At 45.4% G+C, this 25,336-nt stretch overlaps 1 protein-coding gene across 2 annotated transcripts; it reads right to left on the bottom strand.

The window, feature by feature from the left end:
* Positions 1–97: 97 nt before the first annotated feature.
* On the bottom strand, positions 98–16,371 carry LOC311430679 (uncharacterized protein). 2 transcript variants are annotated; one of them, XM_084507498.1, is made up of 8 exons: positions 16,305–16,371; positions 15,206–15,448; positions 14,465–14,631; positions 12,533–12,645; positions 11,802–11,902; positions 7,940–8,010; positions 7,351–7,466; positions 98–2,729 (listed from the first exon to the last, which is right to left on the bottom strand). In XM_084507498.1, exons 3-8 carry the CDS (start codon positions 14,475–14,477, stop codon positions 2,601–2,603), a joined length of 543 nt encoding a protein of 180 aa, XP_084363624.1. In that variant the 5' UTR covers positions 14,478–14,631; positions 15,206–15,448; positions 16,305–16,371; the 3' UTR covers positions 98–2,600. The 2 variants fall into 2 exon arrangements, with proteins under 2 accessions (XP_084363624.1, XP_084363625.1); XM_084507499.1 differs by lacking the exon at positions 98–2,729 and adding an exon at positions 5,083–5,172.
* Positions 16,372–25,336: the final 8,965 nt, after the last annotated feature.

Here is a 25,336-nt window from a genome sequence, read left to right as displayed (position 1 = left end):
AATGCGCTGACTTCATTTCTGGGTCTTACTGCTTTTCACTCCTCTTTTCCCAGGGTAGAGACGTAGAAGCCGACTTTTCCATGGGGTAGACTGCAAAAAGGCCAAGTGTTCACTTTTCATAAATACTGGTCTTGGTTCGTTCCCAGTAGCCTAGGGCATATGAAATGCATTCACAACTCTGCCTGACGAGGAGGATTCGCTTTCGCAGCCTGTTAAATAGCAGTAGTCCCGACCATGGTTCTCCAGCCTCACAGTCTCTCTGCTTATTTTATCATGTGAGACGCCAGGATTGCAGGTGTTTTGACCTTTAGAGGGATCTGGGTTTGAAGAATCTAAAGCTATCACAAAAATGGAAGCCTGTTGCCATAAATGAAGGAAAAACTCAGCTCTGGGTACTTGGGAGTTTGCTCTGCATGCAGCAAGCTGTTTAGTCTTTGAAAATAATGAAGGATGGGCTATGGGTTGGTGTGGGTGGTGGTGGTTTGTGTGTGGTGTTTTTTTTTAAGATGTATGCGCACACAAATTTCTTCCCTGCCCTCCTTCATTATTCCCTCCCACTTCTTTCCCTTCCCCCGCTCCCCCTAAGAAATCCAGGAATGCCATGCCTCTGGTCTTCACCAATATGCATTTGCCACATGTAGAACATTTGTGTGCAGGATTTGGCATGCAACGTGTTGCAATTCTGGCAGAGAAGATTCAGAACTTATGGGAAATGCCCTACAGTTCTGGCAAAGGATACCATATTATTTATTAACCTAGAGTGCCCTTTGAAAGCTTCAAAGTGCTTTACAAGAAAGAAAATTGCACACAGTACATTATTTAATACAAAAACTTACATTAGCTTACAAATTTAAATTACTCAAACAAGGGGAAAATATTTCTCACAGCAATATTCGTTCAGTCATGTTGCACAACACGTTTTATAGTTTAGATTGAACAGATTATTAATAAAAATGCATATTTAAGAAGGAGTACCTAGCACAGTATCTTGTTGAGGAAGATGCCTTACCTTTTAATTTCCTGACTTCTGGACCCAGCCTTTCCAAGCTGGATGTATGCCTGAATTCCCTGCAGTATACAAATGGGCTCGGGTGCCCAGGCTTCTGTGTATGGAGCTAGGAGTGTGTGTCCATCCTCTTGTTCATGGAACTGGGCATCCGCATGATTTTTGTTGGATTTTTTCTTTTTTTTTTTTTTTTTTTTTTTGCTTGCTTGAAAAATCTGCTGGATTTTTGGGAAGGCTCTGGACAGCTGTGCATCCCTCCAGCCCACCTGGACCAGGAGCTGTTTCCAGAGGCCTTGAGAGGAGCATCAGAAAAGTCAGTTCTCACTGACAAGTGCTCCTGGCTTCTACTGCTGCATTTTTGGGGAGCTCCTGACTAGAGGTTGCATTCAGACCAGTGTCTGATGGCCAACGATCAAACCTATCCTCCGTGTACTCACCCAATCCATTTTCAACTTACTTATCCCCTTGGACTCCACCACATCTCTTCAAAATTAGTTCAGTTTAATTATTCTTTCTGTGGGAAAACTTCCTTTTTTTTTCTCATCTCCAACCATTCCTTTTTCAACCATTCCATTTTCTCATCTCCAACTTCATGCCTTCGGTTCTTTTTTTGTGAGACATAATGAGTGGACGTTCCCTTATCAACATCTCCAAAGAGGTGATGGTTTTATTGACTTTGTCATTTCATTTGTGCTTTCTCTTCCATCATGACTGTTACTTATTTCAGAACATAAGTACACAAATACATAAAAAGCAGAACACTTAAACATTCAATCTAGTCTGAAGCAGAGCTAGTTCTTTTTAATATGAGTGAACACTTCCACTGGGAATTATTATACAGACATACCTGCACTTTTGTAAAAAGAAAAAAAAAAAAAAAGGAAAAAAAAAGGAAGATAAAAATATAACTACAGACCTTTTAAAAGTGAAAATTACACGGCTACATGATTTCTACTTTAAAAACCAACAAACCCCTTTTCTATCAGAGTGCAACTCTGCTTAAGATAAACTGCTTCATAAAAGTGTACTTGCTAAAATATGTTTGAGAAAGAAAACAACAACAACAACAATGGAAATGTTCTGGTATTCCCATCTGGAAAAGAAAGCTTTTCTATTATTCACAGTCTAGTTCATATTTTGCATTGTAATATAAAATAAATGCATAAACTGAAATGAAGCCAAAGTTCTAGTTGATCAGAAAGAGTTTACCTCGGGAAATTTTGAAAATTCACTGTTTATTTTACTTTGAAAGCAGGCAGATTTTGCAGTTTTCTGTTGATTGTAATATTCATGCTCTGCACATTTGCTTTGGGTACACAGCGAGCCTCACTTTCAGAGGCGCAGAGCATCAGCATATCCCTGTAAGCTTGCAGGAGGGATAGGCAGTACGCAATTTGGGAGCGCGCTGACCTTATGCTCTGCCAGAATTATGCTATGTGGAAAAACGAACCTTTAGGATATAAATCTGAAACAGATGCAGTGATAAAGAACCTGGGTAGCAGCAATTTTTGTACTTTAATTAACTGTGGGTATTAAAAACGTTGTGTTTTTTTTTTTTTTACCATGTTTTTTTTTTCCTCCAAAGTCTCCTTTTTCACCTGGACCTGTTACCGCCCAGTCTCCAGCCACCTGCGGAGCCCGCAGTGACCTGTGCTGCCGCAGCTCCGTCTCCCTGCAGGGAGGGAGAGCATTTGGGGTGAGCTGGTCCATGTCGCTGGCATCCCTGCAAAAGAGAAGTGCCGCCGTGTGTTGTTAAGATGAGAGAAGAACGCACATGTACCCAAACTCTAATTTATCCAAGTATTTCTTAGAAATGAAAATCCTTTCATGTCAGTGTCATTGTACTTCAGCTGAATGTTGTATTATCATGGCTTTTGTAGCCATAAGAACTTTTTACATTCCTTAGAATTCCTGTTTGTTGCTTCATATGCAACACTGAATTAAAGCAGCAAGCCTGAAATGAAGAGGAAGTTCACCCTTTTTTTAGTCCACCCTTTTTTCCCCATCCTTTTATAATGAGAGAGCTTTTTAGCAAAAACAAATTAAGGCATTTTGCAGGTTTTCTATTTATTTTTCGGATAAACCTGTATTTTTGCAGACACCTGAAAAGAAAATGTCATTTCTATATTCAGCAAAAAGTGTTTTGTATTCCTAGGCTTTTTAATAGAGCAAATAAAACACAAATACCAGTTTGCTTGGTTTAAGTTTCTACTTGCACATAAAATTGGAGTTTCCTTTTTCTTACATAACTGATGCCAGCCCCTTAATGTTCCGTCGAGTCTGGAAATGGCACAAGGTAAAGGTTCGCATGTGGAAACATGCCCACAGTTGTGTTTTTACTGGAGACTAATGGACAAAGGCAGAAAGCAATCCTGTTTTGATGGCCGCTGGCCATCAGGCTTGGGCCACGTCCTGGAGAGGAACGTGACATTTTGGTTATTTCCAGTGCCTGCTGTAATAATAGACTCTTGACCCTCTGTATTCAAATATATTTTCCTACACAAATATCATACTGGGGCAACGGGCAACGTCATTGTGCCAAACTCAGTCCCCACCTGGAGGGAAAGCCATGCCACATTGCTGAACTTGTAGGAAGCTGCAGCAGATACTCAGGGGTGTAAGAGCTGCAGACAGCTGTGATGTTTCCAGCAACTACAGAATATCAGAAGACTCGTGGATTTTATAACAAGGAGGAAATACTGGAAGAGCTTGGAAGCCTTTGGCAGTGGAAAAATCTTTCGGACTGGGAAAGGAGCATCAGTGCAATGCATCTGCATGATCTTCTGGATAGAAAACCCCGATGCCCTACAGCAGCCTCTGAAATTAAAAGTCTGGCCATCTCTGTGCCTGAAAGAAGGCAGAAAAGCACTGGGCTATGAATAACGTGTAGTAAGACAAAAAGATTCTTAAACTGTTAACTAACATGTCTAGCATGGTAATGCTCTGAAGTACAAAGTTGGCCAGAGTTGACCTGCAGGTTCTTCCAACTAAGAGACAAAACTGGTGATGGATTCGGCTATGTAGGTGCTGCATGGCTTATTTATAATGAAGGTTAAATACAATAAAAATAATAATAATAAAAAACTGCTGGTTTGGACCCAGGAAGAATTAAATGTAAAAAAAAAAAAAAAAAAAAAAAAGAAAGAAAGAAAAAATTATCATTTTGGTATGTTTTTTGTTTCATTTTGTGATCAGGAATAACTTCTCATCGGAGCAGAGGCTTTTGAAGAAACACAGCTGTGACGTTCCTTAGGAAAAGTCGGGCAGGCCTCCTTCTGCTCTCCCCCCCTGCTTTCCATCCTGCCCCAGATGACTGCTCCATGTACCCATGTGGGCCCCGGTGCTCGTGGAGAGCGGTGACGAAATGTCAGCGCCTTGCAAACGCCGGTGAACGGCCGTGTTCCCGATCTTGGCGCTCTTGTACTGCAGGACTTGGCACAGCCACTAGACTTTCTAATTTAAACCATTTGCCAGGCTTCTTTTCATGCATCTAACCAGGCCTGTACTAAGGACCTCCTCTCCCTCTGGGGAGAGATGAAAGAGAAGAAGTTTTGGTTCCTGAATATAAGAAAGACAAGATTTTTAGGCTGTTAGTACAAAGAAGAGGCCAAGCAATGCCATGGGATTCCAGGCAGCGGCAGGTAAACGTCAAGGCCTCAGAGGTGGTTTGGAGAAGGTCAAGGGATGGACTCTACATCACCCTTACCAGCTTATCCAGATTATGAAGAGATGAATGGGATTTTTAGGATTTTTAATTTGGGATATCTGTGTGTCCTCACGCTTCACCGTGCTGCAGCAGTCAGTCCAGTCTCTGAAGGGCATCTCCAAAGCTCTGCTTAGACCCTGTCACTGGCAGAGCTGTCTCCAGCCCAACATCTCCATGAACTCCCACCCTCCTCCTCCCTAATACTAACAGGAGTGCTGCAAAGGAGGTGAGTGAGCAGGCGTCACATCCAATGAAGAATCCTTCTCCGCAGAAGCACGTGACTTGAAGCATCGCCCCACGTTACAAGGCCGTGCTGCGCTTGGACCATGCAGTGAGAAAATCAGTACACGTTGGTGGAGATCTCACCAAGGCAGGTTTCTGCTCAGGAAAATCTCAGGCAGATTTGACGGCTCTGAAGCTGCTTTTGACTTGCAGCATTTCAGCAGAGTGCTCTTCAGATCTGTTAAAAAGTGATTATGAAAGTAACAAGGCACCATGTGGCACACCACAATTACAAGGCACAAATAAGATGAGTCCCACGATGTGGCAGAAAATGGCATTAACGGCACCAAAAAATTGACTGTCTTCCCAGAGAATATCAAATAGGATTTTTAGTTAGTATGTCCCCAACAAGATAAGGCCTGGAAACCCTTCTCACGGCTTTGCACGGGGGCAGCTGTGCCAGCCCAGCTCCGCAGCATCGTGAGGGGTTAGTTCAGCAATGTGCAGCCTGCTGTGCTCCCCTGGCCTTGCTCAAAAATTAGCATACCCTTACTATTTTGGTTCGACAGTAGGATATTGTCCCCCAATTAATGTATTAGCTGTGGCAGTGCCTGTATGAGGACGCTGGACCTTGGGAGGGTCCCTACTTGTTAGGCAGTGTCACCCCAAGGCCACCTTGATGGAGATCTCTTCTTCTCCACGTTCAAAACACATGGAAGGGCAGCAGGGAAGAGGCTCTGGAGGATGAAACTGTGAAGGGGATTTTAACAAAATTGTCTGTTGCAAGGCTGAATAATGAGTAAGAGCTTGTCCCTTTCTCACCCAACGAGCTTACCACCTCACACAGCCACACCAGAAGTTAACTACTGCCCAGGCTAAGTAGGGGAGCAGGTTGGGAAGGAACAGGGAAGAAGGGAGGCTATGGTGGGAGCTCCTCTAGGTTTTCATAAAGCCTAGGAGAAAGGAAAGCCATGAGATTATCAGAAACTGGCAGGCAAAGAGCCTGTAGGAAATGTCCATGATGACAAGGAATGGCTTTGCTAGGAAGGGCACACTCTAAAATGTCCAGGAGGCTGCAGGAGCAGCCAGTGGCCACCATGAAGAGGAAGAATTGGCAGGAGAGGACATACCACCAGGGCTGCTCAGCTGCTCTTCTGAACCTGCTGAGCTTGTCCTGGTGGGAACAGCAGGTTGCCACTCAAATACACTTCTATTTTCATCCACCAGAAAAAGTCAAGTTGTTAACAAAATTTGTGAATAAGCTAAGCAAGCGATACAGACCAATCGTGTAGGTAATGAGGCTACGGAAGTCAGTAGACCCAGGTGCTGAAATAGGCCATGCAGTTAGAGAAAGGGGCTCACTCTCTTCAAAATCCGTGGAAGCACTCAAAGTATGATTATTATTCTAATCTTCATCGACCCCCTGAAGGAACCATTGACTGCTAAATGCTCAGCAAAGGTTTTGTCTCCCACAGTGGCAAGGGAATACGTGGGACACCCCCAGGCTCAGAAGGTAAATCCTAATACACCTCAGAAGGTAAATCCTAATACACCTCAGAAGGTAAATCCTAATACACCTCATTTTCACTATATTCAACACAACAGCAAATCAGCCCTTCTCGGTGGTGGAAACGGGAATTTCTGGCACTTCTCAGATCTTTGCTGCTTATGGATCAACACACGCTGATGTCAGTAAGCACCCCTGTGACCCACCGCGGTACAAGAAGCACCAAGTAAACCCCTTTCCCTCCTGTTACTGAAGTTCCTTAGCTCTACACGTGGCTCTGGTTTGGGGGGATGACCTGCTTGGGATTTGTGTTGGAGTCACGTTTCATTTGTGAAGAAACTCAAGCGGTTTTGCTGCTCTGATTGAAGGGCAGAGGTCGTGTCTGTCGGTCCCAGTGCCATTTTACCCAACCCTACCAGTATCAGCAAAGGGCTGACTGCTAAGAAATCAGAGCAGCGTAACAGTGTCAAGATTTCAAAACAGCCTTTTCTTTTCTTCTTTGTTAGGGTTTTATGGCCACTACTAGCATCTCTTCCAGGAAACAAAATTTCCCAATGCTTCCTTTTCTGGTAAGTCCCAGTTTGGGTGGTATCCTGCCCAGCAGGGATTGCAAAGGCAAGGGGAAAGAAAGGGGCACAGCCTCTGGACCTATCTCCTGGACTGAATCCATGCTCCAGCTTGGACTGAGCGTTACACAGCGGTGTTGTTCCGCTCCTGGATTGATCAAAGATACCGCGGACAATGGCAGAAGTAGAAGGGAGCACCAGAAGGCGGTGCAGGCAGAGCTACAGGTAGATAGAAAGATATTTAAATAAACACAGTGGATATAAAGAGAACAAAATGCTGCAGCGTATGAAAGCCAAGAGTACAACTTTGAACTATTCCTTCTGCATTTGCACTTTTACATACCCAGCACAGCTGAATTAGAGCCTGCAGATGGAAACGCACAGACAGAGCACCAAGGCTGCCTCTGTAGAGCTCTTTTGATCCTACAATCTGTTTTCTCCAGGAGCAAGGTCTAGCTTCTAGGAAAATAAAGGCAACACAAATGTTACCTCTCTGTTGGGATAAGAAATCACAAAATAGCAGCACTGAGGTTCGACGTGTGCTTTATTCCCAATATTTACAATTGGAGACTGGCTAATCCCTGCTCTGGAGGATAGTAGCATCACTGTTATCCTGCCATTTATTTGAGGCCAAAATCATTATTCCTGGGAACTAGGTACGTTTTCAGACTCTCTTTCCAAAAACCATTCTGTATAATTATGGAGTAGGATTTACTAAAACTAAAATGCTAATTCATCCCCAGACTAAAACATACGTTTTCCTGACTCTGGGATTCTTGGTGTGAATGACAGCAACACACAGATAGGACAGAAGATATTTCATCTCACAAAATCATCATCACATAAAACAGGACATTCAAAAGGAATGAACGGAGAAACCCTTTAGCTCCAGCAAATTTAACAAAAACTGAGTGCAAAGTAAATATTCTTACGCTGTGGTCTCCCATCCCAGACTTCTTCCATGTCTGAAGCAGTGTGCCAAAGCTCGGTGCAGTGAATCTCCCTGTGCCAAAAGAAGTCCATTGTAAAGCAGAATAAATACAAGTACAGACTGGCATGGAGAATGGAGCCTCGCCTCATTGCAGACTTGGCAGATTTGCCTACAAGTCTCACTAGTTCCTTGGTTTTGATGCTCAGAAGAAGACCCTGATAATCCTGGGTAGGGTAACGTTAGGTTTTAAATGCAGGAGAGAGATTGGGATGTAGTCTGATATAAGGAACCAGCAGTTCCTCCCCTCCCAGTACATGCAATTGTCTAAAAGCCTTAAGTGCTCCTGAATAAGGAGATGGCTTTTTGTAGACCTACGGATAATGGCCTTGTTCAAATCAAGTATCCACTTTTAATGTATGAAAGCAAAAGTAGAAGATAGTTGAGAATGCAGCTTGCTGAAGGTTCTGCCATGAAACAGCAAAGCTTAAAGGTCTGTTTTAAAATGATTTAGCAAATGCAGGTCTAAAAGGCTTCAGTATAGTGCAGCTTTGCATAAGTAAGTGGCCTTCAGCCTCTAAATGGTACCCCTTGCACAATAACTCTGTACCTATCACTAGACTCTGGATATCTTGCGTACAACCGGATGCTTAAATAATGTAGATCTTGATTGTTTCTACCTTTGTTGTTGTTGTTGTCGTTGTTGTTGTTGTTGAGGCCATAATTGCATTGTTTAAGTGTGACTTTACACAAAAGCCATCAACAGCAATGCATTACCACGGGTGCTGCTTTGTTGGCATGACTCAGGGTCGTCCGTGTAATGAAAGGATCTCAGCCTGCAGAGCCCAAGTTAAAGTTGCCTCCTGCCAATCCGCCACATGCTAAATTCCAGCAAATTGTTTAATTAACATAATGAATGCAAACTACACTCCAGTCTCCACGATGGGTAGCTGGAAACACCCTCTCATACATGAGCAACAATGCCTTGTCCTTTAACAATGTGGCCTAGATTTTATTTAGTCCCTTCTGTCAAGAGGGATCACTAGGAGCTCATATTCACACACCCCTTGTAAATTTTCCTATTTCCTTGTACAGAAAGTATTTCTGGTTAACTATTTTTGTAGTCTCATTTATATTATCTATTTCTAGAAAGGCTCATGCATATGTTTAATGCATGAATAGTTCCAGGGAGGTCAATGGGAAATTTTATATATTTAAAGTTAAGGGTGTGGGTACATCTTTACAAAGTTGGCCTGCACTTTGCATCCATGCCCAAAGCTTTTCTCCAGCTGTGTCTGCGTGCACATACCTAACTGTACCAGCATCCTAACACTAGCCCGTTATACCTCCAACTGGAAAGCTGAAATCCACCATTTACTGTGTGAGCGAGGTGTATGACTGGCTTCCTTTTTCCTGCTTCTGTCCCCAAATCCTCAGAACATGGGGAATTAAAAAGTAGTGTGGTGGCTGGAAAAGAGCACACACAGACAGAGCCAGCTGCTGCTGGCTGGAGAAGGGAAGCATCAGTGCTGGCCGTCGCTGATGTCTTGCACTGCGATCCAGGGCCTGCAGCGGTACCCACGGGCTCACAGGTACCAGACTGTAATGACTTGTACTCACTTCCACCTTCTTCTGGATCAAATCCATGATCTAAGCGTGAAGAGCTCTGTCACTTCTTGCCAGTCCCCTGTACTATTCATACCTGGGTTGCTCATAGCCCTTTCAAATGCATCAGTCATCATGTTGACTGTTTAGCATCACACTTGTTTTGCATAAATATTCCACAGAGAAAAGAGAAGAGAAGAGAAGAGAAGAGAAGAGAAGAGAAGAGAAGAGAAGAGAAGAGAAGAGAAGAGAAGAGAAGAGAAGAGAAGAGAAGAGAAGAGAAGAGAAGAGAAGAGAAGAGAAGAGAAGAGAAGAGAAGAGAAGAGAAGAGAAGAGAAGAGAAGAGAAGAGAAGAGAAGAGAAGAGAAGAGAAGAGAACTAGGATACAAAATGAAATTATATATATATATTAAAAATCTACATCACAGAAAAAGTAGCTGTGTTTTTCCTCTCGGTTTCATTTTCTCTACTGCAAAGGATGGGCCAGCCTAAGACCCCATAGAGCAGCAAAGCATGCTCAGTAGAAAAGCATAACTGCTGCCTGTGTAATATTAAGCTATCAAGTAGAAACAGCATTTTTTGCTCGCTGATTGCATTCCCTCCCAGTCTCGCACAAGCCAAGAGGAGTCTCCTGAGGTTACAGCCAGGGAATGGCAGACAAGCACTGGGCTGCTCTTGGCTCAGCGCATCTTTTTGTTTTTGTTGGACACATGGTGACACTCCCCTCTTCAGCTCCAAGGTCCTGAAAGCCATTTGTTTTCGTTTAAGGCCAGACGAGGCAGTGCTTTCTTACCAGCACGCATGCTGGGGAGTGCTGCAGCTGTCTGTCCTGCTTCAGCTTAGGTGCTCCAAGTCCCTTGGCTCCCACAGAAATGTCAGGCGCCTTCAGAAAAGTCTAACCAGCGTTGTTCCAACCTTGTGCTATTGAGCCAGCAATTTGGCTGGTTGGGCAACTGCAACACCCAGTTCCGAGCCCTATTGGGCCCTATCAGAGCCACGTGGGTGCACAGATCTGCTCGCACGGACCAACTTGCAAGACTGGTGCTTCAATTTGTCATGCTGTTGTAATAAATCAATTCCTTTCCTTTAAGTAGGGGTTAGTCAGCGAACTCTTACTCACGCGTTTCTCACACAGTCAGTCACACTTCCTGGTAGCGTCTGTGTGAGCGCGGTTTCAGTGTCCTCACCTTCGCTTTAGGAGAAGCAGCTAGATGAGGCTGGTTTTCCGCAGATACCATTTCTCTCATAAACCCACCCAACCAATAAATGCCTGATTTTTCTACCCGTGTCAAACTGTAATTGGACATTCGCTCTGTGCTGCGTCCTGTACGCCGTGGCGCAGCAAAGCGCTGCCCTCCAAGCAACAGGCCTCACCTGGACACGGCAGAGCCGCATTTCTCTCACATCCCCTCCACCACCACCACCCCATACACGTCCTGGGGGCGTTTGTGGAGGCTCTTGGTGCTGGAGCAGCCTGGGACGCTTTCCCATTGAGCCGTGGGAGATGCGTCCGTCCTTCTGGGTGAACAGGTTGTTGCAGTAGGTGGCAGAGGCCTATCAGCGATCGCACCTCTCGGCACCAGCACGGCTGCGTGGGAGGGCGACCGCTGGTGATCAGTATCAGCAAAAGCCCCACTGAGGCTCCCCATATCCCCCTCGGCCCCGCTGGAAACTTCTGAATGTGGGCGAGAGCTCGTGCATGGGCTGTGAGTGGGAGGACGGTGGTGGAAGGTCTGGTGATCTGCTGCGGCATCTCCAGCCCCATGTGCTTAGCCTGCCGCATCCAGCCGTGGGAGGGCTTTTGGCTGCAGAATAATTTCTCAGAGGAAGTGTCTGCCCCTGAATTAATGCCTCTAATAATTGGGGAAATGGTATAAACAGCCCCTGGAGTGCCCCTCCGGCACTCAGCCTTTGGATTTGAGACAGACCAAGCAGGCAAGCAGATTTCCAAAGGGCAGTCTGTCTGGGCCAGGGGTAATGTAGGTGGATCTGTGGTTTCATTCCTCACAGCCTAAAAAGACAGCAAGGTCCATGGTGGTCATTTGGGGTGAAAATTCATAGCTTATTAATTAAGAAAGGAAAAACAAAAAAGGCCCCTTCTAGGCCAGAGCATAGATTTTAGGCTGCCATCCAATGTCAGGAAGTGTTCCCCTCCCAGGGGGAATCCAGGCTACAAGGTTATTTAATACCTTCTGGTTGATTTTGTGTTTGGAATAACTGCCTTAAATGATTGCTTTTGGCCTGAGAAACTGTTTGCTTACCTGGCACCTGAACTCCAGTGATAAACTTTAATGTCCTCCTCTGAGTATTCCTCCTGCACACAGAAGAGACTCAGTGCAGCCCTTTTAGCTATAAATCCGACCTTAAAAAAAAAAATAAAAATTAAAATCAGATGTTGCTCATTATCTCTTCCAACTTCTATCTATCTGTCAACATCCAAAAGTTTTAAAAGCTCTGCTTAAGCGTGTCTCCAGTCCATTGATGGAATATCCTTTAATATTTTATAGCTCTGACTTGCACTTCTAAAAGTACTGATTAATCTCACTAGATAAAAACTGGCACAAAATGGCACAAGTGAGAATATCTCCATCCTTCCTCCCAGCAATCGTGTGCCAGTTCATCTTGGAGCATGTAATGATTTACTGTAATAGTTTTAGGCCCGTAATGGGGCCAATAACTGGCATCTGGAAGCTGTGAGGCTCTTTCCCAATGGATGCCATTCGCATACAGTTATTTAATTAATTAACAGCTCCACTAGCATAAGCTAGTAAAGGGTCTATTAAAGTTTTTTTTAATTTTTTTAAATATCTTCCAAAGCAAGAACATATGCTGCATGCTGCTTTTCCCTCGGAGAGCGCTTAGCGTTGCAACCTGTTTATCCTATGACTGATTTTCAGATTCCACCTTAACCAGCTGCTTTTTGCTCGACTTTAGGATTCAGCAGAGAGCTAACTGCAGTGTGCTCAGCAGGAGCGGCGAAATAACATTCTACCTGCATGTGCTCATTCCTGCGCGAGGTGCCAAACCCCTGCAACGGCCGCCTGGCTGCCTCTGTGCTCTTCCCAGACATTACACGTGATGCACTTCCATTTTCCCGTTTCCCCGCTGAGAGAAAAAAAATAAAATAAACACAAATAAATAAAGGTGGAGGAGTTCATGTGGAATAAGCAAAATATCAGGACCCTTCCAGGCGCTGGAGGGAGTTGGTCAAGTTTGTAAAAAGCATTTGAGAGCCCAGTCCCAGGTGAAATGTGGAAAAGCTATCAGGGGCTGTAAAGCTAGCAAAGATGGGTTTGGTCTGGTTACAGTGCCAAAGGATTTTGCTTCCCAGACCATGAGGATTCCTATACCTGAGGTTTAATTAAGCGCAAATCAGGTCCTCATGCAGCCTGGTGGATGCAGGCCTGTGGCGGGGTGAAGGGCTTCTTCCGTGAGCCTCCATCCTTCTTCAAGGGGGCTGAAGCAGAAGGACACGAGTGACTTCCCTGCCCCTGCCCCAGCACATGCAGCTCTGGCTTGGTGCCATACAGCAGATGTCATTTGAGGAGCTGCCCCACAAGGACAGCGTAGACATGGATCTGGAGAACCTCTGACAAGACAGTAATGTCATTTAGCAATAACCGTCTAAAGTAGGCACTGCTAACAGCACGGCACAGTGCTAGCTCCCAGGTGCTGGGTCTTGATATATAGGACATGTCAAAAGTTGCATAATCCTTGATGCAAACTCCTTTTCTCTGGCTGTAACGTGTGGTGTTGTCCCTCTCCTGCTCTCCCTCCCTCCAGCCCTCGGCACTGCCTTCTGGCTGCAAGGCTTTGGATAAACCCTGGAGTGGCCATCACCTCAAGCCCTTCAGCTGGAGCCTCATCCTTATGATCCACCACGGTTCATCGAGAGAATGTCAAAAAACCCAGAGGAAGGCCAGCAACAGCTCTGTATGATACCCTTGTGAGAGAGATGTCAGATTTGCTTTGCCTAGATGTCAGGTGTAGATGAGCGAAAAGGCATCTTTTTAACTTTGATGTCTCATGCTCCTGCCTAGGTAGCGCCTCAGGCCTGACAAGCCTGAAAAGTTTTGCACCGAGTTCACTTCCAAGTCCAACTTTGGGCCTCTGAAATTACTCTTCAGCTTGAATGCCCTAAAGCGACCAGTCTGTCAGGGCCTTTGGGTGATGGCAAGAACTCTGTGGTAGCCCATCTCCTCACAGAAGGAGCCTTGCAGACAAAGCAGGGCCTGTAGGAGAGGTGGTCCCACTTTTTTTGCCTGATGGTCAGAGCAGTCTCCATGAAGTGGCGTGTGGGCTGAGCTCCTTCTCTGACAGGAGGACGCCCAGGCCCACAGTTCCCTTTTTCCTCAGCAGTGCCTCACCCGCTGAGACAACACGCTGTGCCGGGCAGGAGGCAGGAGGAAGGAGGGAGGCTGTGCTTTCATTACTACATGGAGGAATGCGGCTGTAGGAGCTGCAGCTTGCACAAAGTCTGTCAGCAGTCCCTGGAGAACAGGCCGGAGCTCAGGCTCCCTCCTCTCTGACAAGTGCCACAGCCAGTAGGCCATGCGGGGTCACCTCAGCTCCATGGATCTAGGAGATAGATACCCTGATGTCTCACAAAGGCAGCAGAGAAACAGGCATTTCTTGTCTTGAAAGGAGACGAGTATCTCCCTGGAGTTCCTTTTCCTCTGCACTGACTGTGCATGGAGCCTGAGGTGACTTAACTCAGCCTTTGAAGTCCAACTGTTCGATATCTAAACCAGGGCGGATGAGTTCCCCCTCTCCTCCCTCCGCCCCTTTCCCGTGTTCTGTTTCTGTCCCCATAAACCTTTCGTGATTCCACAGCTCAGACAGGGAGGCCTGGGAGCACGCAGTTACCCTAATCCCCTGCAGAGCAGCTAGGAATGAGGGGCTTGGAGGCTCCCCATGGACCTACGGGCTTGAAACATCTCCAGAAGTTCTCCAGTTCTCCTGTCACCAAGCAAACATGCAGAGGAGATTTACAAGACATGGTTTCCTGTCCCAGCTCACTTTAATAGACAAGACTGACCACATCCTGGTTCTCCAATGTAGATGCTGTAGACACTTATCTTCTACAAAGAACTGTCAAAAAAAAAAATAAATTAATATGGTAATTAATACCCTGTGGGTGCTTTGTGCTTTTGTGGAAAGCAAAGCAGCTGTAAACTCAGCTTAACTGGCTGTTTTGTCTTGCTGATTTGTACTGCTCTAGTATGCCAATGAATATACTCTTTAGAGGTGATTTTGGATGATATTAATCATCTTAAAATATTAGAAATATCTTACAGTAGCCAGGACTTCAGGTTTCGTGGTTAGTGTTCACTTACAGATAAATTATCTCAAGGTAGAAGGAAAGTTGAGCACATATATTGGGAATTTAAAGTAAAGCATCTCTAATATATTGCAACTAAACCAAAATCAAGCAGCAGAAAAATCCAAAACAATCATCCTTAAACTTAAAAATCCAAGGAGATTAAGAATTGAAAGCACATTCTGTAACAAATACATTTACTAGTAGATTTTACTTTATGAGAAAAAAAAATAAAAAATAAATCCATATTCTGTCATAAGTTTCAAGACAAACACTTGACCAGCTACAGCTACAGATTTTGATCTCTGCAAGGTCACAGACAAATGACCTTTGCTGGCTTCCCACCTCCACATCCAGCCTTCTGGATCATCCTTCCATTTCTTTTCTGAGTTTGCATGCACGTTAGGCCAAACTTCTGAAAATATTACGAGGTTGTCTGCTTCTCTGCTGTCGAAGAAAACCCAATTCACAGTCTGAGAACTTCCTGGGATTGAAACACGATGGTGCAAGTTGCTGTTTGTAGTGGTGTCGCCAGAGAATCAGCGAGTATCCTTAAAACCATAAGGCAGCACTGTCGCTGGACATATGCTGTAAATGTAAAAACACTCAAAGGATTACCAGCTATCAGTGGATATACCTCTAGCTGTGCACATACAGCAAATCTATGGAGAAGGGATTATGGATATGTGATATGAACCTGCAAGGAAAAAAATAGAGTGCAGCCAAAAAAAGAAACCAGAAGACAGTTATTCCTGTATTTACAGAATGTTTTACAAATTCGTGTTTTACATGATGACTTATTTGTACAGCAGCAATATGCGGAGATCCTGCAATAAGAGACCAGTCACAAGATGCCGTGTTTCATACACATCGATCATGAAAAAGAGTTTCTGCCCCAAAGCTTGCAGCACTAGAGCTATTTCTTGCAAGTGCACCCACATGACTACTGTGGACATGTAGAAACTCAGTCCCAGGCTTTAGCCCAAAACAGTCATTCAAACAAGAAGCATCCTTACTTCTGCAATATTTGTTATTAAAATAAAACACATTTACAAATTTTAACAAGACCCCTGCTTTCCCTAACTCTCTCTACTTCATTGCCCTGCTACCCAGAAAGTTTTTCCTAAAGTATCCTCTAAATTTTCTTAGCTGCAAATGAAACTGCTTCCTTCTTTCCCTGTCCTGTGGTGGCCATGGGAAAAGATTTATCACTATCCTCCTTACAATAATCTTTAACATATTGCAAGATTTTTATCATGTCTTTTCCTTAGACTCTGCTGTTCCCAGACTAAACAAGCAATCCTTTCAACATTGCCTCCTAGGTTGTTCTTTCTATGCCTCCGATATTTCCAGTGTCTCTCTCCTGGCCTCCCTCCAGTTTGTCTACATTTTTCTTACGGTGCAGTGCCCAGAACTGGACACTGTATTCCAGCTGAGGCCTTACCGGTGCCAAGTGGAGTAGAATAATTATCTCCTATGTCTTAGGTTGCAGCCACACATCCTGTTCTGGCTGCAGCTGAGCTGGGTGAAAAGTTTATTTCTTCTCGCCCACTCCAGCTGCTTATCACCACCCCCCCAGCTGCAGCTCCCCCCCTCGCAGGTCAGCCAGCACTAATGCCCCCAGACACAACCCAGGTGCGTGACCCAGGTTAGAGGTGGTGATCCAAACAGCAGGTCTTTTCTCATCCTCGATTTCCCAGAATGGGCTAAGGCTGAGGTATAAGCAGCTATGAAGAAGCCAAAGCCTCAGGTGGGAGGAGATGATGAGCAATGGGGCTGTGGATAGAGGTTTTTGCTGTGGGAAGAGCTGCAGCCAAAAAAGGATGTCCAGTGCTATCTTCACAGTCAGATTTCAGGCCACTTGGAGCCCCAGCCCCACCTCGCTATGCTGCTGCCCAGCCAGGGGGTCCCCTTTTGGCATTTCTCCTCCCCAAATGCAGTAGTTCACACTTCAACATCATGCTGATTTTATAACATTTTTTCCAATTATCAGTGCCGATCTAAATTCATATTTTATTATCCCAAGTATGACCACCCAAACAGAGATATTTCATACGCACATTCACTGCTTTGACACCCGAGGTAAGTATGAAAGGGCTGAAGGCGACAGTGAAGGCTGGCTGAAATGCCCCCCTAGTGTGAGAGCAATACCTTCACTCCCATCACCTGCAGGTTTTCATCCACTTCTGCAGCCACCCTAGAGTGATAATGTTTTGTATCTGCTCACAACACTGCGCAGAACTGGGTCAGGAGGCTTACTAGTGCCACAGTGCACATTTCTAATACTTTCCTCCATTTAATGTCTCTCAAGAATGCCTTGCAGGACACCACGCAAGCGTCCCATGCTGGTAGGAGAAACACAACCCATCAATTAGGAGGTACTGTACTGATTAGACTGGAGATGAGTATTTCTTTTCTTACTCTATGGCTCTTGCAAAGGCATGATGGAGAAGAGAGCTGGCTGCTGATCAGTCTTGCAGATCCTCTGCTCCCCTGCAGAACAGAGTGTTTCATGCTCTGAGGAATGAAGACTTGGGAAAACAAACCAAAGACTCTAATCACAAAGCATTTAGCACAAGCTGAGGACTCAGGGCCTCTCTGTGCCACCCAGGGCCTTCAGACGCAGTGAGAGGATTCAGGGAGCTGACCCTGAGAGACTCCCTCCTCCAGCTGACGTTTCCTTCTGCAGTTTAGGTGGAGTTGTATTCATTTTGGGTGGAGTTATATTCATTTTGATCTATTGCCTTCAGCTCTGCATATACCTGCATCCCACCCTTCCCATATCCACGCATCCTCTCCCAGTCCACCTTCATTCCCCATTTTTCCCCTTTCCCCACCCCTTTCCCTTTTCCTCCATGGAAGCATCCCTCCATCAGCTTGCTGCTTGTTTTCTCAGGCCCTCCTCTGCCGTTCCCCGCTCCCCCCTGGCACCTCCTCAGCCCCTATTAGCCTCTTGCCTGCGCCCCTCTGCCCGCACACAGCTCACCCTGCAAGCCCTGCTGCCTTTCTCAGGCTCTCGGGAAGTGGCGGGTGAGGTACTGAGAGCTGATGGCAGGGTGAAGTCATAGGAGTAGAGCCGAGGTGAAGTTCTTGTTCTGTCTTGAACACTGAGTGCCAATCACGCCACAATGGGTGGTGGTTCTAGGCAGGGAACGGCTTTTCAGCCCACCAAAATCAGACCATTAAGTGGAATTTCCTCTATGGGCTAATCAGGAGCTGAACCCATTTCTCCGGAGATAAAAGGCGCAGCTCAATCTCCCGATTTGAGGGGTCATCTGGAATACAAATCAATTTTCATTGGAGCTGCGTTTATGCAAGGGATTTTTTTTTTTTTCTTTTAAATCTGCTTGTTAGTGCCTTGTGCCTAAACTGGAGCTGTGAAGTGACTTTTTCTCACTCGAGGCTAAATAAAGTACTGTACTGTTTTTATAAATGTCCCGAGCTCTGCCAGGAGGCTGGCAGGGAAAGAGGCTGGCAGGAGACAGGCCCTGTCTCTGTTCCGTGGCACGGAAGCGAGCCCGAGGACGCCGGCCAGTGCCTCCCCGCCACCGCCGTGCCACCAATTGCCACGCAGGTGATGTCATGGGATGGCAAAAGCGCTTCCCTCGCCGCTCCCCTGCTCTGCCAGCTCCCACCTTCGGTGTATTTTCCCCGCTCCGCTCCGCGTACTGTAATAACTAAGTCAACTGGAAAAAAAATATTGAAGAGAAGGCTGAGGAAAAACAGAGCGTAGGGGCAGCTGGAGCCAGCAAAGGAGGCACACTGAGAGCTATAAAGAAGCTTTGTGCAGCGGCTTCTCGCAGCTTCGGGATATTTAGATCCACGGGAGTTGGAGAAGATGGGTAATAAGCTGGCCTTTATTTTAAGGGATATCCCTTGTAGTCTCAGCTGCATAAAGATCAGTCTTCGGGTGTGTGGAAACAGTGCTAACAGTATCTCTCTTTCAAAACCTCCTGCTGCTCACTCTGTTGAATGGCCTTGGTCCAGCCAGAGGGGGAAAAAAAAGCCTTCCATCCCCAAACAGTCATCAGTCTGCAGGAAAAGAGGTGATGAAAAGAGGTTGCAAGTGATGAAGTGAAGTAATAATTTACAGAAAGATACATTACCCCAACATTCAGGTGCCTGCTTGAGAACTGCTAACACTCGATGTGAGGAGCGTGTCCTGTGCCCCCTGCCCCAGGGGCATCCTGCTCACGTCCTGCAGCACCCACAGCCAAACCTCGGGAAGGGGACGAGACTCTGCAGAGGCTGTCAGTGCGCCCACGGTGTGGCCATACGTATGGAGCCACTTATAGGATCGGCCTGCGGAGGTGGCTGCCGCATGCAAACCATGAGTCGAGGCATCCAGATGGCTATGCACGGTTCAGAAGTGCACACATATTTGCAGTTTTGTGTTATTGTGAATCGATGCATGCAGTGCTGATGATGCATATGCACAAATTCAGATCGGTTTTGCGCTATTGTGAATCAATACAGGCAATGCTGATTATGCATATATCCAAATTCCAATTGCTTTGGTATTATTGTGAATCGATAGATGTAATGCTGATTACGCCTATCCATTTTTTTAATATTGTATAGCTGATTGGGGAGAGCTGAGTTTTGAGGAAAAAATGAAGAAGAAGCATTCTTACAGGCATTGAGCAGAATGTCCCAGGGACGAATGTGTTAAACTGATCAAAAAAAAAAAAAAAAAAAAAAAACAAGTTTAAATTTTTACTTGGACAGAAATTCAAAATAAAATTGCCTTGCGTGTATCATAAGGGAAGGCCATTCAAAGTGCTCTGTTGTGCTAGGCAAGCCAGCAAATGTTCACACTTCCTTCTAACCACAGTCACCTGCACACAGTGAACATTTTAACTACCTTCATCATCTTGCTCCCGAGCCTGTGCTGTTCTGTTCCGCCTCCATTACAAAACTGGCTTCAAATCTTGGCTCACGTCTGCCGTGACAGAGATGAGGAGCAAAAAGATGCCGGGTTGCTGGTGAGGGCTGTGATGGGGACACTGCTGGTAGCTTTGCTCAGGCTTCCCAGGTGCAGCTGGGAGGGTCCTGGGGACTCCTCTCTGCCTCGCGAAAGCCTGTGCAGATCTTCCAGCCCGTAAAATGTGAAGTGACACTAAGTGAAATAAGCCACTTTATAATTCAGCTCTAAGTATCTTCAAGCACCATCCGACCAAATTATAAATTGTTTAATAAAATAAAAGTTCTTCATGTTCTAGAAAGGTTTTCTTTCTAATGGCTACTTCAGACGTTCAGCTAAATGTATTGTGACCAACGTAATTATCATTTGCCTGCATCTCAAAATTGTCTAATCAAGCACCAAGGGCTGAGTGGTTCATATGCATAAATACAGTGGTATTGAACTCTTCTCTTGTGGACTCCATCTTCCTTTTCCACCCACCAGAAACACAAAACTGTGGAGACAAAGGCCAGACGTAAGAGTATAATAGGCAAAACTGGCCTGGAATAAACACGGGTTGAAAAAAAAAAAAAAAAAAAAAAAAAAAAAAAAAAAAGAGGTTGGGCATAACTGTACTGCAGGAGGCCAGGAGAGCAAAACAAGCGGAGAGGAAAAGAAAAACAAGCAAAATCGACTACTTTTAGACTGGGAGCTTGCTCGTGCAGTGAAAGCAATGACATCATGTTTGTCTGCAGCAGCAAGGGCTGAACTGGGTGACCTCAGGTGTCCCTGCCAGCTTCTTGGGCAGCAGATCCCATTTCACTGAGCACAAAAGAAACGCCTGACCCTGCTTCCTTCTGCCACTGAACTAACAATGCAGGCTGGCTGTGGGCAGGAGAAGCCAAGGAGAAACCAAGTGCTGTTTTAGGGAGGTACTCAGAGTTAGCCATGCTCAGGCACCTCTGGATTTAGGCAGCTCTAAGGCACCTCTGTTCAGGGGTGCCAACCCCAAGGGACCTTCTGGTCAGCTTGAAAGCCTGCTTGGTCACTGAATTGTCAGATTATCAGACCAGTGAGGCTGGCAGCACCTCGGGGTCCCTCGGGCCCAGCCCCTGCCCCAGCAGGGCCACCCAGAGCAGGGTGCCCAGGCCCATGGCCAGGCGGCTTTTGGAGCTCTCCAAGGAGGAGACCCCACAGCCTCTGGGCTGCCTGGGGATCAGGGGAACCTTCTGGGCTCCAGGCTGGGTCTATGGCCTCCTGTCCTGGCACTGGGCACCACTGGAAGGAGCCTGGATCCGGCCTCCTTACACCCCACCTCCAGCACCCAGCTTTAGGCCAAGGCCCACAAGTCAGTCGAGGGATCGCTGCAGGGACAGGCTCGGAAGAGCCTAAAAAAGAGTGAACCCAGCTGGTTTGTCACCAAAGAGAAAGGCAGCCCTGGGGCAAAGGCTGGCCCTTCAGGGAGGGGAGCGCACACAAATGAGGCATTTAGCACTGGTTAAATCCCACCAACACTTCCCTCACCGGGGAAAGCAGCACAGCTTTTTGACTCACTCTCTGCCTGAGTGTCTAACCTGGGTGACCTGGCTTGTCCTGCTGGAGTCAGTCACCTAATTTTAGCTGTTGCAGTGACTAATGGAGGCCTAAATTAGGTGGTCTTTTTCCTGAGCTCAGTTCCTTAACCCAACTTCCCTGGTATGAGGTGACTGTTGCAATTAGCAGCGCCGTGACTAACCAGATAATAATAGGCCCAGGTTGGGCTGCACAGCTTTTACAAGTATTTCAGAATGCCATAGAGCTTTACAGTGCATCGTTTTTCCCTGCAAATTGACGGAACAGCATCCACCAGCCCTGTATACCAGGAATGTCTGTCAGCAGTGTTAATTCAACATAAATATTGCTTCCCCCTTTGGGGATGCTGTCTCCATTTCTCCTTCGGGATCACACCATGTTGCCCAGTCCCCTGAGCTGCTGGTATTCAGCAGAATAGAATATCTTTTCTTCGCTATTTTGTATTGCTACTTTTGTATTGCCATTTTGGGAAGACATGGGTGTAAGGACAACCCCTACGATCCCTCATAGGGGCAGGATCCGTCCCCACGGTCCCTACCATGCTGTGGCTGCACCCCAGCACCCCCTGACCCCAAGCGCCAGGTGCACTCGGAGGTGCTCCTTTAGGTTTCCTCCTCTTTCTTTTTCCGCCCTGGTTTTCAACTCCGGCGGCACAGGCAGGTGCAGGCAGATGTGAGCTCACCCTGTGCCGACTCCGAGCCAGCCGGACCCGTGCCAGCCCCTGCCCAGGAGCCACAGAGCTGCGTTAGGCTGGCTCAGCGCCCAAGCTAATACGCCTGCCGAGAAGGCATGGGCAGATGAAGCTCGTGTCTGTCTGCACAGCGCCTAACAGGCCTGTCCTGGAAAGCCGAGGACCGGCTATCTCTGCTGAATAACATCAGATAATTTTTTATTAAATACGAATTCAGGCACGCAAGCAAAGGACTCTGATCAGATGATCGTTTGGGGAAAGGCCCTGTTATCTTTCTCTGAAACTGCCACGGATCAGCCCAGCAGAGACCTTAGGTGGAGGACGGTAAAAGCCAAGACGCTGGGGAGCTGGCCGCCTCCTTACCTCCGTTCTGGCCCTCCCAGTCCAGATTGTCTGTGTTTACCTCCCCTTCCTGGAGGGAAATGGAGCATAACATGCACTTTCCTAATGTAATTTTGGCCAGCAGCTATTGCCTGAAAGCTTTATGGTGGTCTGACATTAAAAAAATATAAATCTGCAGAAAAAAGTAACACTTTTCTAGAACACAGTCACACATTATATCCTGTCTTGATAGGAAGAAACTGTACCAGCATCCTTCAGCACATATGTAGGGATGTCAAAGAGAAAGAATCATTTTCAAAAGAAATCCCTGGCTGCTAATAAAAAGTTTACTATCTGATCCTTTGTATATCAATATGGTGATTCAAGGCTGTCTCTGTTGCAATACACAGATGCATTCAGTGTTTCTTTGTGCAACAGCTACTTGGCTTACCCTGCTAAGACAGAACTTCCAATGTTTGTGACCAGGTGGAAAACGTCCAGGAAAAAAAAAAGAAAAAAAAAAAAAAAAAAAAAAAAAAGACCAGTGCCAATGTGCCCAGTTTCCACAGAAAGATAAGAGGAATTAGGAAGGGAGCTCTTCTTATTTTGGGCTACCTTCAGATAAAAAGTTTCTGATTGAATTTTTATTTGGTAATCAAAGGTCAGCAGCCAAACCTACTTCCCTATTTTAAAATGTGAGCTTCAAACCCCGAAACCATCTCCCCCTTTTTTTTCAGTGCCTCTAAATGTTATCATCCATTAGCAACATTTGCTGGAAGGGGAATGAGAGACCATTCTCATAAATTAAATGGACTTCCTGAAGAAGACTTTAGGACTATTTTGAAAAGCCATGTCATCCTGAGAACTGGCCGTACTTTATAGATTTGTTAATCGGAGGAGTCTTTCTATTGTAATCTGTTTCAATGCGTATCTGTAGAGACGTTAATATGATCAAAAAGAAGCAGCTGGAATTTTCAGATCTTTGAAGAAAAAAATCAGGAGTGGAAATTGCAGTTGCTGGATGTTTTCTTTCTGCACCTGAATGGATCATCACAGAAGGAGCACCTGGAAAAAAATGGCCATGATATTGTGAATCCGGAGGCTGCAGCTATCATCCTATTGCATATCCTTGGGAAAGTCCATACAGAAAAGACTGCACTGTACAGAGATGCTTGAAAAATTGTTTGGGTTGGGGCATGCAACAAACATCTATTCATTTAAGTCTTGCATTGTGACCCAGCCCTTCATCTTGCACAAGATCTGTAAAAAAGGCTGAGTGACTATAAATGTGTCCCTTGAAGCAAATTATGGAAGACATTATAGGAAGACTGGTTTCTAGCCAGCTTTTCCAGCTTAATGAATTCCTTTCAAGGATGTGTGAAAGCTCCACCGAGACCGATGGTGAGTATCCTTGGACTCCTCCAGTAAGATTTTATAAGGAGTCCTGACTATTGTATTCTTATTTTTCTTCTATTTTCAGAGAGCAGCTAGAAAATCATTTGAAATTGGAATGCTTCAGTTCAAGCACTTTTCACTGTGACAACAGACCTCACCATGAAGAGTCGGCAAAAGGCTCTAGGACAGATTCAGTTGTATCACAATAACAATTCATCATGCAAATTATTGGAATTTGTGTGCTGCCCACTCTGGAAGAGATAAAAAGAAAATAAAAATCCTGTATCTTCCACAGGAAAAGCCCATTTGTACAGATCTGGACTGTGTGTTCCTGCAGGCATCAACTAGACATGAGAATATTAAGAATCAAGAAAGACTTTGCTCAGGTCAAATACCTGAAGGTACCTTATATTTATGAAACCTCTCACAGCAGGACTTTCAGCTATGCATTTGCTGTTATCAACTGACTCTACATATTTTCTATTTCTCCATTAAGAAAGAGAGCAAAAGAATGATCTGTAGTGTTTCTCTACATCCTGTGTAGAGAATAGTTTGCTCTTTCAGCATACCATCGCTTCAATCGCCGCTGCCCAAGACGTCAGGATGAGTGGAGGGAATGAGGGAGAGGAATTATGAAGGATATGGAGGGATCCTTTGGAGAGCAATGAATGGGAACAAGGGGAATGTTTCATCGATCTGGGAAGGAAGAAGCACAGGGCAATGGGGAAAAAGCTGGTAAGAAAAGAGAATAGTATAATATGCAGACAGAAAGGATGGGAGATGATTTAGTAGAATCAAAAAGAAAAAACAGAAAAGAAAAGAAAAAAAAAGATTTTAGCTGAGAAGTTCATTGTGGGTTCTTTATTTTTGTGTCTTTCCATCTAATTCCATTAGGATATCCTGATACTTGGTTTTTCATTTAGGTAGTGGAACAAGTCCCAAGGCACACAGGAGTTAACAAAATATCACACACACCAATGCACGTCAGACCAACTGTCTATCCCCTGCTGGCCACGGCCAGATTAGTTCCTGCAAATGCTGTTTGCATGCTTCTCGGTAAGGTGCTACACAAACGCTAAGTGTTGTTATTACCCAACGAGATAAACACACAAAAATAGGTGTCATCACGTGTAGCAGAAATTACACGCGGCCTGAAATAGATGCTGTGACATGTACCAAATAACTGTCCGGCTCTGCTGGCTGACTCTTGGCTGAGTTGCCAACCTGAGGTGCTTATGCCCTTAACAATAAGGCCTAATAGGTTATATGGTTGTGTAGAAAGGACGTGCCCAGCAGGAGCATCTTGCTCCAGCCTACATTAACGGGTGACATGTGAAAACCAGTCTTTCAACCAGTTTGGAAATCCATCCCATAGATTCTAAGCATTTGCCTATTTCATTGTTTTTCAGACTACAGACAGAGGAAAATTAATTCCCCATGTAATTCCATTGAAATCTAGTACATTAGCTGAGGGACTGCATTTGTTTAAGCCTGCACCAATATTTATGAGATGAATTTAGGCCCAGAATGTGTTGGCTGGTGGCCCTTTACTGGGAGATGAACTGGATTGCTGTACTGGGAAGACTCCCCAGCC

This window comes from Aythya ferina, assembly GCF_964211825.1.
Source record: "Aythya ferina genome assembly, chromosome: 2".
NCBI lineage: Eukaryota > Metazoa > Chordata > Aves > Anseriformes > Anatidae > Aythya > Aythya ferina.
The sequence above is the reverse complement of the archived record's forward strand: the minus strand, read 5'-3'. Positions and strand labels throughout refer to the sequence as shown.